Source organism: Ixodes scapularis, unplaced genomic scaffold (assembly GCF_016920785.2).
Source record: "Ixodes scapularis isolate PalLabHiFi unplaced genomic scaffold, ASM1692078v2 PGA_scaffold0__279_contigs__length_252992795, whole genome shotgun sequence".
In the NCBI taxonomy this organism is placed as follows: Eukaryota; Metazoa; Arthropoda; class Arachnida; order Ixodida; family Ixodidae; genus Ixodes; species Ixodes scapularis.
The window spans coordinates 8096542-8110199 of NW_024609835.1; the positions used below are offsets into that span (position 1 = coordinate 8096542).

The following is a 13658-nucleotide window of genomic DNA, read 5'->3' on the forward strand; positions in this document are numbered from 1 at the left end:
GTTTCATTGATCGATACATTTACCCCCCCCCCCCCCCCGCAAAATAACAACAACAAAGTTTTAAAGGAGCTTGTATTAAAATGATAAGCATAATATTTGATTATAATGTTAATAAACAGGCGAGCTGGTTTAAATTACACACGGTTAAAACCGGAGACAACAAAAATAAAGGACCACGTCAACACGTTGACCTCCCCATTTATTTCCGCCGTCTCAGGTTTTGATTATGAGGAACAATATATTTGTTTTGTTTCGTTATAGTTGTATCATTAAAGCTTGTGTATGTAACATTTCTGAATATCAGTAAAGTTATTACCGCGTAGCAATTTCTAAAATAATTTTATTCGAGCCAACATCATCCTGGTAATTATGGGCAGAAGGTTCGCATCGGACGTGAGTAGGGAGACAGAGTCTGTGGATCAATAGCGATTGAAAACACGTCACACAACCTTAACTTGCATGCACTTTATTTTGTAAATGTTTTATTGCCCGAATGGTTCCTAAACCGGGCTTCCATATTCAGTCGTTTTTAATGTGAGTGACTTACGTACTGTTAACTTGAGCTCTGGACCGGCTAATTCTAACTTGTGTCTAAGTGTCTAACGTTTTTTTAGTGATATGTTGGAAACGTTTTTTAAGTGTGCATTCTAGCTCAGGTTCAATTTGAAAAGACGCCTAGGTGTTCCTTTGACACACAGTTCAAAGGCATCACCCCGGAAATTAGGTGAACTGTGCTGACACTTTTTCGCATTATGTTCTTGCATACACCCCGTTTAAAACGCCGAAATCACACTAGGACAATAAGCAAGGGCACGAAAGCAGTGCGCCCTGTTTTCATTCCCTTTCTTATCGCCCTTGCGTGGTTTCGGTGCTTTGAACGTGACATTAAACCAACTCGACCAAATCGCCATTTTATCATGTATACACTTTTTGTTTTGTTTATTTTTATTTGCCATTCGTCAGGTAGCTCGTCAATTCCTGTAAATGCTAATTTCATTTTGTCCAATCATCGGCAGTCTGTATATCTAAATATATAATTTTATCGTCGGCAAAACTTTTAACTTTGATATCTGCTTGAAATCCTCGACTTACGTCACTGATGGCGGATGAATAACAGCGGCCCAAGAGCTGACCCCTGATCCTGAAATAACGGATACGTTTTTTGAGATTGTACTTTTGAACTGCACGAGCTGTTTTCGACTAACCAGATAAGCTTCAGGTCAGATAGAATTATTGTTAAGACTTGAATTTATGAAGTAGCTTTGAGTGAGAAACACGATAAAATGCCTGGACGAAATCCAAAAACATCGCATCTATTTGTCCGCTTTTGTCGACGCATGAACTTAGGTCGCGTGTTTCTTCTATTAGTTTTGTGATTGTTGAGCCACCTGGATCAAAACTATACTGATAATTTTCTATAATACGCTATTCCTCAACAAACGTCAAGATGTGTTTGGCAATGACGTGTTCAAGGATTGTGCAGTCGGTATTTGTCAGTGAGATTGGGCAATCCTTTTCTAAATTGGTTCTTTAACACATTTTTGGCATCGAAACCACCTTTCCTGAATTCCAGTCACGTGGAAAGCTGCCACCTTTTTACTGGTTTTTAATTTGCACCGAACCTGAGCGCACTGAACGTAGTAACTTAATGAAACCTTTCTTTTCTCGAATTTCGCTTTATTTTAGAAGTTATAGGCAAATTAAAATTACAAAAATAGGGAAAAAATAACCTCCTTCATGACGTCCTTGGTCGCTGTGGCCGACACTAGAGGAGAAGTAGTGAGCTCAGCGAGCGCTCACAGCTGCGCACTTCGTGTCGACGGCTCTAGAGGGCGCGTCTAAAGCATGCTCTGGATAGGCTGTATGAAGCGGGCAGCCAGGGCGGCTCGCACTGCATTTGCTACGCGGCTAAACACTAATTCGGCATGACACTTCATTGGCCACAAACGACAGCAAGCACGGGGTAAAGATCAGTTTAGAACGGGAGCCACTTCGCGCTGTCATAGCGCCAAACGGCCAAACCGCAGGATTCTCGCCGAAGGCCTTCGAAACGCTCGGAACCGGTCGGATCTTTGAGGCTGTATACGATTGCAGCGCCGCCGTGTACATCCGGGACCTTTCTACGCTCGCGCTCGTTGGCGCCTGATCCCACTGCACCTGTCTATTATGCCTTTTCCACCTATTGGTGGCGGGTATGTCTACGGGTCATTTCTTGTTTCCGTACTTTATGAACTGCATTCGTTTCTTTTCTGATCTGAAATACTGAACATCAGCTACTTTCATAAATAATTGAAACGGTTTTCGCAATTTACATTTTGTATTTCGATTTATTGAAAAAGCTTCTAGCGGCTCTGACCAGTAGTAAGGCCAGGTCCAAAGACCTCACATTTTGCGCGCTTCGGCACCTTGGGTCGCCCCCGTCGGTGGAGGAGGTTTCCGCGTCGTCCGGTTAAAATATCATGCACCGATTTTTAGTTACTCTCTCCGTGCCCGCTGGCTCGTCCGAACCCCAAGAGACGTGGAAACCGCAAAAAAGGTAGACGCTTAAATATGATGGCAGGGCCCCTATAAGCAACATAATAAAACAGGAGACAGTGAAACACGAAGGACACACGCAACACCGTTTCAGACACAGCAAAAACGTTTGATTCACCTCACCCTCCCTTTATAGCAAACAAACCTCAACCGACGCGAACCTTTATATAATGTTTCTTCAGCAGTTACTCCCACCTTGTGTAATGCCCGCAATGGCCTTCAAGGTTTTAATAAATGATGATGAGGATGAAGTGGAAAAACAGCATATGCTATTATCAGCAAAACCGGGACCACCCACCGCCGATATCTGATCACTTACAACCTACGAAGCCAACCACAACAAAACATTTGACAGAACGAAATCTAGAAACAACAACAGCAAAAAAAGTCCGCACTTGTTTGTCAAGAACAACCGAAGGAACGCTAAAACAATTCCCTGCTGACGTAATCCTAATAGTTTCTTTCGTAACACGTTAAAACGGATCCAATTCTTCGCAAACTATCTCTGTCAATTTCCCCCCGGGAACGAAATTGTTACACTCGTTTAGATGCTTCACTATTTCGGATTTGGGTAACATTGATAGCAATGCCCTTTTGTGGTCCAGGAGCCTTTCGTTAACGCAACAGCCACTCTGCCCAACATAAGAAAAGCCCCGCGTCGTGGGAATATTATAGGCGACACCTTTTTTGCACGCTATGGCTGAATTTCTGTGCTTTTTGCCACACGCTTTATATGCTCCCAAGAAGGGAGTACATAACTTCAGAGATCCAGCCATAACGTGCGAAAAAGAATTAATATATCGGTGATGACAATGCGCAATGGGTATTACAAACAACTAGCAGCGGAATAAGACTAGATATAAAGCGTTTAATGTGCGTCGCGTCGTCGTTTCTTTACACGCGCTTATTTCCGTGCCAGCCTCTTGCTGGAAACTGACCGCTGGTCGGGCGTCCCTATAATGACCGCAGCCAGCCGCGGGCCGGGGTTTGGAGACCTCTGTTCTAAACAGTAAGGTTACAGTTTTTAGTTACAGTGTACTACGCAGTCGATGACTGCCGCAGATGCGCTCGGGCACTTTGAGCGTTGATCAAAGCGCATTCACTCTGCACTCCCGTTGATCAAAGCGCGTTCACTCTGCAGCGGGGACTAATGCTCTGGCATTAGTCCCCGCTGGTGCCAAATGGTTGCGTGTGCAGGATGCGCGTTCAGCTAAATTTAGATGACATGAGGCATTGTGGCGACCAGATGCCTTCGTGGCAATCGCGTTTAAAGGTCGATTCACGTGGTGCGATTCTGTTTGCGATTTCGCTGTTGCGACGTCGCTCGTGCGGCAAAAAAAGCGTGATAGAGGCTGCGGGGCTTCACGCCGAAGTTGCAAAATCGCGAGGAAATTCGCACTATGTGAATCAGTCTTACCGAAAGACATCTGGTCATCCCAATATCTCTTTACATGAATCCAAGAACGACCAAACGCGAGCTTGCAAAAGTTACATTAACACGCACAGTGCGCGTGCTTTTGCAAATTCATTGGTTATAGTAGGGGACACCAGCCGGACTAGTACTAAGCGCGTGAGTATAAGACGCTCGGCTAAACGAGCATAAAAAACGCTGTACACAACGCCGTTGTACCTGACAAGGTCAGAACGGGTGGGAAGACTTTGAGCTGTCCCGCCTCCCACGCGACCTTCTTACCTTCGTTTACGTTTCGGCGTCTCGTGAACCTCGAGCGTGTTCGCACAACCGCAAGCACGACGGAAGGCAGGAAGCGCGTGCCATCGGAAAAAGACGCCCCGCACTTTTCATCCTCGCAGTGACTGTGCGCCAAGAAGCCGAGGGAAAGGAGGAGACGAGAGCGCGAGAGAACGTCAGAAGGCCGAGCTCTGGTTGGAACGATTAGTGGGTAGGCCTAAAGCTAGCAGCCTTTGTCTCCACTGCACTCCCCGAACGCGGTCGAATTCGAAATCCATGGACGCCTGCGTTCCACGTTCTAACACGCTCTACGAGTTCAGTACCATCGCACCTCTTGTCTCCTCCTCTCTTTGTTTCTCGTCGCGTAGAGTGAGCAGCTATGTATACCTTGCCGGCCGCTGACACCAGTTTTTTCGGAGGATTCCCCTTTTTCGCATTCCCACTTCTTCCCTTTTGTGCTCTCAATAAAGTCCCGTAGGATGAGCGAGCCTCCAACTGATATACTCCCTAGGTTGTCGAAGCTCTATCGGATACATAGCATGAAGCCCGCAGCAGTTGCTTGACGGAGAAAGCCACGGAGGATTTCTAGAACCGTCGGTGGACGCACTGCGAAGCTATAGCAATGTCTCTTTAGGTATGAAGACACGTTCAGCCAAACCACAATTGAAAAGTTTTTTCGGTTGTTTCAAAACACCCTTTGTATTTATCCTGGGGTTTTATGCGCTTAATTATTTAATCGATTTGCGTTAAACCTCGGTATAGGTTCCCAACTTGCACGAGTAAATTTTGACAAAGCGTAAATGTAAAACTTTGGCGCTATTTAGCATTTGGAATATGCAATACGATAACGAACAGCAAATGGGACTGCCAGATGAGGCTCTCTAATTAAGCCCATTTCAGTACACCGAAAGCAATAATTCCAGCCTAATTGACGTGAGAAAAGAATGGCAATGAGTTGCGTGTTTCCGATAAAGGTAACATTTGAATTTGTGCTCCATTCTTATTATACCTGATCATTCATTCACCGCGGGGAGTTATACAGCTGCGATGCCTTTACTTCGTTCACCTACAAACCCGAAGGATCCCCCCTTTCGTTTCCAATAATACTCCAATAATACTGAACAGACCACGGCTGAACTTGCTGATCAGCCACTTTCTGGCTAAAGCTTAAGGACCGACGACCAGTTCACGCCTTCCACTTTTCCCCCGCTTCCTCCTCTCCCCCTTCTACACTCTCAACCGTTGCCTGTTTCCCCCTCCCCCATGGTAAGGAAGATCTTCTGTCTTGCAGAATCTCGAGTATGGTCGTCGGCCTTTAACGCCTTTCTTACGAGATGTCCCACCAATTCCTTATTCCAACTTTTTTTTTTTCTTCTTCACAATAGTCCGACTTCTCAATGTGCTCGAAGGCCCCCGCCTCTGGGGCCCTTCAAGGTTAACTAAACAAACGGGTAAGCAACCTATTTTGACCGTGCTCGTGAGCAAATCATGAAGGTGGTCGCAGCTGGTTGGAGAACCTCCTGGAAGCCTTAAAAAGGTGGACGACGTTGCCCTAAACAACTTGTGATCTGTGAGGTACCCGAAAAAATTCGCGCCAAGTTTCTTCTGCCACTCTGAGGCTCCAAAAATGCTTTCGCATAACTATGTCATAGTTACGTAAAAAACAAAATGGTTCTAGCTTTTTAATACATGATATGGCTTAAACAGCGCAAAACACACGGACAGACTAAGGGAAACAGACACGCTCGTTTTTTTTTTCTTCCATCCGTGTGTTTCGCATTGCTTAAACCACATATTGTATAACTGCCAGCGAGTGAACTGTTGACAGGGGAGGGGGGGGGGGGGGGGGGGGGGCAGTTCATACCGCCTAAACTTAGTGTGCTTCAACGGGCAAGTGAACACGTTTGAACAAAACGCCGAGGGGTTGTATGTTTTGAGCGCAAGTGTCAATCGTAGCTTAAAGCATTTTTGTCGTTTTTTTTCCATCGCTTACATGGTCTTCAAGCTGGTGCCCCTGGTTACAGTGATTGGTATTGCTGCGGTCGGATGTGCAGGATTTTGCGTCTACTCATTTCTAAAACCGGACGTTATGTAAGTATACGGTAAGCAGGTATTCCAAAATGCGTCTTTCGCGCATAGGAACACAGGGAGGAGCGTGCCAATCAGAGGGCAACACAGAGAACGCGCAGGAAACCAGCGTTATTAGATTAGCTCAGTTACACAACTGCTCATAGACGTTGCATGCACAAGCGGTATTCCCCTCACTCACCACGACTCGCCTCCCGTCGTTCGACGCGCCACACGGCTGCTTTGGTGACTGCAGTGTATTCCTATGGGACACGTACGTTTCGAAGCGCAGCGTCTAGATGGCGTTCCCATCGTGCTGTATGGCGCACACAGTTCGTAAACAAAAATCTAGATGGCGCTTTGATCGACGGGAGGTGGACTGAAGTGAGTGAGAGGGGGTACTTCCTCCCGCGGGAGTTCCACAACTCAGGTAATCTAGTAACGTTGCAGGAAACACGCGATGACGAGGCAGCCAAGCGAGCGCCGTCAGTGGTTGAGGTCGGCGGGAAACAAAAGCACGAGAGGGCGTTTAAGGGAAACAAACGCACGCGGTGCGCAAAGAGCAGGCGAACTTGCAGGCCGTATTGCTGTAATCATGCTCCTCGGCGGCCATCTTAAGACTCAATACGCGCATCGATTTACAGTATTCACCTTGAGTGCACTGCGCTAGGAGACTCTGCAGTCTGCAGCAAAGCAGGCGTCTACTCTATCCGAAGCGCAAGTTCGTCTGCTACTTTCGCAGAGGTTCTAGTGACGTCAGAACGCCGAGTTCTGATTGGCTCTCATTGAAAAATAGTGGGAATACCTCGAGGCAGCTTACTTTGAGGTCTGCCCCCTATTGTTCAATCAGAGCCAATCAGAGCTGGGCGTGTTATTGACCCCACCACAAGTAGCAGACGAACTTGCGCTCCGCATAGGGTGCTGAATTCTTCGGTATATTTTTCTTACACCGAATTCAACGCTCTGCCCCTTCGGACAAGTTCCGGAGAAACATTTAGTAAATTTTATTCGCGTTAATAACTTTGAAATAGGTAAATCTGCGAGTTCTGAAACGAAACATGATCAAATCGTCTAACTTGGGTGATTCTTGTACAATCACCCGAACGGTAGTCGGCGGGGAACGTTGCGAACATTTTGTGTGTGTTTTAAAGCGCGTTTTGGCGGAAATCGCGCGTCTAGAAATGTAAAAAAAAAACGCCTACCTTTCTTATTGTAGAACCACGTTAAGTACGAGAAACAAAGTCTAATATTTTTTGCGGTTATGGGGATATTTATACAGCGTGTACTTGGTCAGCCATTAAAGTTGCGACGAGTCACACGCTGTAGATGAGCAATTTAGCCAGCGCGGTGCAACCGCTAGCTTGGGGTCCTTAACGTGCTCACGCATTAGTGATACACGACCGCAGGCCGGTACGATGCTCATCCAGATCGAAACGGGCAGGGGTGGGGCTCGAACCCAGGATCCCTGGGTTCTGCAGCGCGAGCTTTCGCTCCACGCGCGTCGAGCTGGGTGTGCGCTTTAGCCAACTCGGCCACCGATCTCCCAAAGTCTAATACGATGTATTCAGCGTCTTTTAAAGCTGTATCGCAGCCTGTATACGAAGTTTCATTACAAAACAGGAATGAAAGCCAGTATTTGGCTAGGTTCTCGTTCCTTCTCACACTTGGAACACGCCTTCGTGACATTCCAGGATTCGAACGTGTCCCTGCTCGCGCACGTAACTTTGACTGTGGTGCGGCGGCATTTGGTATTAGGCAATTTCTTCGTATTTTCTCCGTGTGCGCGTGCTGTCGGCATCGGGTACTACAAAGAATGTCATCACCCTAAGCAGAAGCGATTTGAGGCACCCTAGACCACACCAGCCAGTTTGGTTTCGCCGCCGCTGCCGACGAGCATCGTGGGAGCTGTTGTCTTTGGGCACGTGCGACGACCCCGCTACAAGGTTGCACGAGAAGAGCACGAGACGGCACAAGCTGTCTCGTGCACTACCGCCTGCCTCCTGCTGACTATAGATGACTACACTACAGTTATGGCAGTGTCACGCGTGCCTAGAACGCTTAGTGTGAGATCAGTCTATTTTATCTGCTCCCACGCCGTATAATTTATTTTAACATCAGTAATCGTGCGTTTTATTTCTTCTCCCAGGGTTAGTCGCAAAGATGAAATTCCCTCGTGGATGCGCTACAGTGCGGACACGAGACAAAAGGTAAGAAGACGCAGCGAGTCTAGAAAATACGGGCTCGTGCAAAATATGCATCGTTGAAGGCTTTTCGTTTGCATGGCGAAAAGTGTCTTCAGTAAATTACATAGTGTCTTTTAGTAGAGCTTTTTCATGTGAAATCACTCATTATACCAAAATTTTTAAAGCTTAGCGGAGTTGCAGGTTCGTCTCGAGGTAAGACATGGAACCTTTAAGAAGTTTGGGTCCTGTCCAAGCTATCCAACTCTCTCTACGGAATGCAAAATCACTCGAAGCTTGGACTAAATGTAATATCGGGTGAGAAATAAATAAGAGCCTTTCTAGTTCTCTGTTACGTGTTTTACAGAAAAATAACCACTGGTAAATATTTCTTTAATCTCTATATCTAAATCTCCCGGTGGATCAATCAACAAAAAAGCACATATTAGTCGCTAACTTGTTAAGTAAGTACACTCATCAAACTATGATGCCACCTGTTTTCTAAGAAAACAGACCACACGCGGGCTCGAGTACTCTCATACTTTTCGCACCGTTGCACTATTGGCTGGTTTGGAGCCACCGCTATCTTATATAGGTAATATTTCTCACATCCTTAGCATAGAAGAAATATAATTGTAGATGTCTTCATAAACAATTGTGCGCACTGGGAAGGTGCAGGAAGCACGAAATGTACTCTCCGACGTCACGCCACTGCGGGGGCGCTGCTGTCGCTTGCGGAGACGCTTTACCGGAAGCGAATGTGGCTTCTGCGCACGCGCAGTGCCCACAGCTACTGCGGCCAAACGCGGCTTTGTCTGCGTCTTGGTGTTTCTCTGGACGACTTGTTCGGCTACTACGTAGTACACCATACATTGGCTGCGTTTGCATGAACGGAACCGTATAGCGCATCGAGAAGAAAAGGCTCGGACCAATCACACGCGCCAATTCCGCTGCTTCGTTCTCATCATACCTTAACCACCAAAAACCTCGATTCGATGCGCCGTGGTAACATCTAGAGCCGCTAAATGAGCTGCGCTTAGAGTATCGGCACTCCGTTCCTCGACATTGTTGTGGGCGCCGCCATTTTGGTGGTTGTGCAGAGCAGACTCAGCTGCCGATCGTCATAATTCAAAAGTGTGACTTCCTCAGAATTATATTCGGTGTTGGGAAGCTCATGTAATATTTCTTGGCTCTGTCGCGAACTGTTCAAACATTTTTTGGAGAGCGGAGAAGCGTTTCCTGTGATTTCAGATAACTGAAATCCCCGATTTAAAGACACGATATGGCCAAGTGTCGTTAATCTGAAGCGTAGCTTATTTAGTTACACTATACATCCAGGCACACGCAGCCACTGACGACATCAAGCTGACCGAAGTGGCCGGACGGAATATTGAGAATAGTCCTATTATTGTCTTCAAATGCCTGTGTGTTTCTCGGGCTTCCCTCGCAGTTGTTGACCATAGAGAAGGACTGGAAGAAGGACAAGACCATGGAGGAAGTTGAGAGACTGCGCAAGGAGATCGGATCCACCCACTAGACCACGGGCCGCTTCTCTTCAAAGAGTCTACGCTTGGCAGGCCTGAGCGCATTCTGTTTGGCTGTAGCCTCACGCCAGAATTAACGGGCACAGGAAAATTAATGTCTGCCCTACCTAGGAATAAATTGCCGGCTGTAGCCGGAACCAAGAACTCTAACACTCGTCTTTTTCGTGCGCACCACCTTAGGTTTCTTACGGGACGCGTTGGCCAAGGTTGTGCGTAACAATGTTGGGCTAGGAAGTGTGAATAACGGGATGATATTGCGGCCAGAGTGGTCATGCCATTCAAGCTTACAAGCGCAGCATAAACTGTATGCGGAAATCAGCGTGGCTTTGCGCTCCAAGTAGAGCAAATAATAAAATCAAAATTATTTAAATTGTGATATATTTTTTTCGTAACGCGGTAGCGTTAAGGACCTCATGTCGCAGAGAAGCCGGCGTCGGTGCCGTTATGCGAAAATCCTGATTGGTCGATACGGTCATGACGTCACAGCCACATGACCTCGCAATGGAATTTCAAAGCACCCACAACGCTCACGTTAGACGCGACGTCACGAGCGGAATAAAAGTGATTAAAAAGTGGCATGCAAGTCGAATTAATTAAAGGACGCCGTATGTCTCTAATGATTTCACTTTATAACGCAATTCATTTGCTTTAAAGAAAATTTTTAAACATTTTAAACGGGATTCGAGCCCGCCATGTTTCGGTTGCGAGCGAGAAAGGCTGCTGACAATTGAAAAAGGGCGTCCGCCCGAAACATCGTGTATACCTTCCTGTCCACGTCTGTTTTTCGAGTAGCACGAGCATATATTTGCGATTTCGTGTTTAGGCCACGCGAGGCACGCTTTTACGGCGAATGCGAAGGCGATGCGACCGGGGCCCGATAACGCTATCGTGTTCCACTCTTAAAGGCGAAGCTGAAGCGTCCTCCAAGTTTTTATATAGTGATTGAAATCACGCTTGTTTTACAACGATGATTTAAATCAAACTTCTCCCGCAAAAATTTTTCGTATTTCCCGTTTGTAAATTGGAAAGTATTATACGCACATGTAAACATTTTGTTTTCCAACTTCATCTACTCTTTTTTTTTATTAAAAAAAAACCTTGAGCAAAAATATTTCTATTACGCTAAAAAAATACCCACCCCCTCCCCCTCCGGATCTCTGACCGGTGTCTGACACGTGACCCAACACTCTCAACAAAAGGGTTGTATACACGTTTGCACGAAAGGCTCCTGTGCGCTGCCATTTTGAGCGATGCTGGCGCCCCGTACCGTTTCCGCCATGCTGGGGTGCGCCAGGGGCACGTCACTGGGGTGCGCGATGACAAGATGGTGCCGTTTGCTGCATCGCCGATGGCTAACGTTAGCGGCACACTTGCTGTCTCGGAACGCAGGAGGAGGTATTCACATAGAATCGTAGCATCACATATTGTACGGCGGGGCATCTTTAAGGGTTGGAGCTGACTCTTTAACGATCGCAGCCTCTGTTCCTGCATGTTGTGGAAGCCAGAGCTGCCTCGAGCGCAGCCATCGTTGATGCAAAGGCCATGCGACTTGTGGCGGATTCTGAAAAGCGCCTTAAGACTTTAGATCTTTTTGAAATTTTTCGATTTGTTACGCCGGTTTATGCATTTTATTTAATTATCCGTGCTCTTTCGCGGTCGAAGACGACACGTGTACGTTTTATAGTTATTTTTTAAATTTCTTTCTGCGCTCAGTGGTGTGCGCTTCGGCGAGAGACGCGTGGCAACATTGTACGACAACCAGCGAACGTCCTGGCTGGAGAGTAGGTCCGCCTCACTTTGGCGCGCGGTTCGAGGTTAAGCCGGGATCCCACTTGCAAAGGTGTATAGGGTACTACACTTGGGGTATAGTCAGAAGCCGTCACAGATATCGCTACCCCCCCCCCCCCCCCCCTTCGTTATACTAACAACCCCATGGGCAGTCACACGGCACGCTATCAGCAGGTAATCACAGTGAGCACCCCCAAAAGCAACATGGCGGCTGGCAAGCGACAGTGGAGCAATACGAGTAAGGCCTAGCGAGCTGGACTGCTTTTTGCTAAAATACGATTCTCAAGTGCGTACGCCCGTTCGCTGCCTTCCGTGCGCACAAAGCACTCCGAAACGCGCCTCGAAGCACCGGCACCGCACCTAATACGAGTAGGGGCGACGATGTGAGGGGGGGGGGGGGGGGGGGAGGGGGAGGGGAGGGCGCATTTGGGGGGGTTTGTCCGCGATTGCTTTCGCGAGGCCGGCTGCATTTACTTCGCGGCCAGAAAACATTCAAAGAAAGAAACAAAATAGCGACAAATGGAATGATGTCTTTATTGAACAGAGCATCTGCTTGCTGTGCTTGCCGCAAGTGATCCGGCGTTTTCGGTTGACAGCGGCGAGGCGAAGCATCACCGATTTAAGCGGCGTCGGTTCCAATCGTTCAACGCTCCTGCTCACCTGTTAGCATTCGTTATCCACTTTCAAGTCCCTGGTAATCCTCACCGCGTATGTGCACGCACTTGGCGCTATTCACCGCACGGAACACCCATTCAACTGGCCGAGAACCGAACCAGACCGAACCCTTTGTGGCTGCTACGTGGAGCCATGGACGCCTCCATGTTTTTCACTCAAATAAGTAGACACATAAACGCGCGACTCCTTGAATTGGGCGGCGACACGAGCCACCTAACGGACAGCGCTCAAACTTAAGAAAAAAAGAAACCAGCAATTCTTGCTCTGAGCGCCTCGCCAGACAATGCCGTATTGACATATCCCACGCCACACTTCACTCATACGCGACAGACAGACATCACAGCATTTTATACATCAACGCATTCAGAAACAGCACAAGATACAACATCACATATTGACACTCTACATTCCTATACAGACGTCTAGTCGACACCACCAGCTTATATACTGCTGTATTTTATGTGACCGATTAGGATGGTGACCATTGTCATATTTTGCATAAATGCGAAAAGACTGAGCAAGATTTAGCCGTATATATTCTTTTCCTCCACTGCCCTTAGGAAAGCGCTCGTATCTCTAATGTAGGGCCATTGCAAAAGTGAACTACAGGTTATAAATAAATTTGAATAGTTGCTCCACGTCACATTTTGAACAGTTTCGTTTTCTCGCTTGCCTACATTTCAAGTATACAGAAGCCTGTTTAATTAATTGTATTAATTATCGAAACCAATTTCTGCAATCACAACTTTCTGAACACACTGATGCATTTTCTTTTCTCTTTTTACATATCCAGACTGACTTTAGCGGCGGTTGGGTACACGTTGAGTACACTGAGCACGCGCAGGTGATTTTAGCGAAGCCCGTCCGCCGGTCCTCCCCGAACATGGAGAATAGAAGGGTAGGAGAGTGCATGACGTCAGCCGCGTAGCCTCCGCAAGCCATGCTCCCCTGACGCCTCGCCTCTTTCGCATTTTTCTCCTTACTCTCACCACACCACGTGACCGTAGCTAGCCTTCGTCTAGCTATGGTGTACTAGAATACACCACAACGTAGCCTTCGATCTGATAAAACCCACCGGACGGAGCGCGCGCAAGCCTGCAAGGATCCTCCTACAATCAACCATCCATCTCGCACGTGACATGTCACGCGCACCAATCGCCAGACAGATCTGCGGTCACG

General features: G+C 47.3%; 1 protein-coding gene across 2 annotated transcripts in view; it reads left to right on the forward strand.

Moving 5' to 3' along the window:
• Nucleotides 1–10160, forward strand: part of LOC115314598 — a 36769-nt gene extending 26609 nt beyond the window's left edge. For both annotated transcript variants that reach the window (XM_029973722.2, XM_029973723.2), the window contains exons 3-5: nt 6231–6316; nt 8439–8499; nt 9923–10160. In XM_029973722.2, the coding sequence (XP_029829582.1) occupies nt 6231–6316; nt 8439–8499; nt 9923–10009 (234 nt within the window). In that variant the 3' untranslated portion in view covers nt 10010–10160. The remainder of the gene's footprint in view (nt 1–6230; nt 6317–8438; nt 8500–9922) is intronic.
• The last annotated feature ends 3498 nt before the right edge of the window (nt 10161–13658 follow it).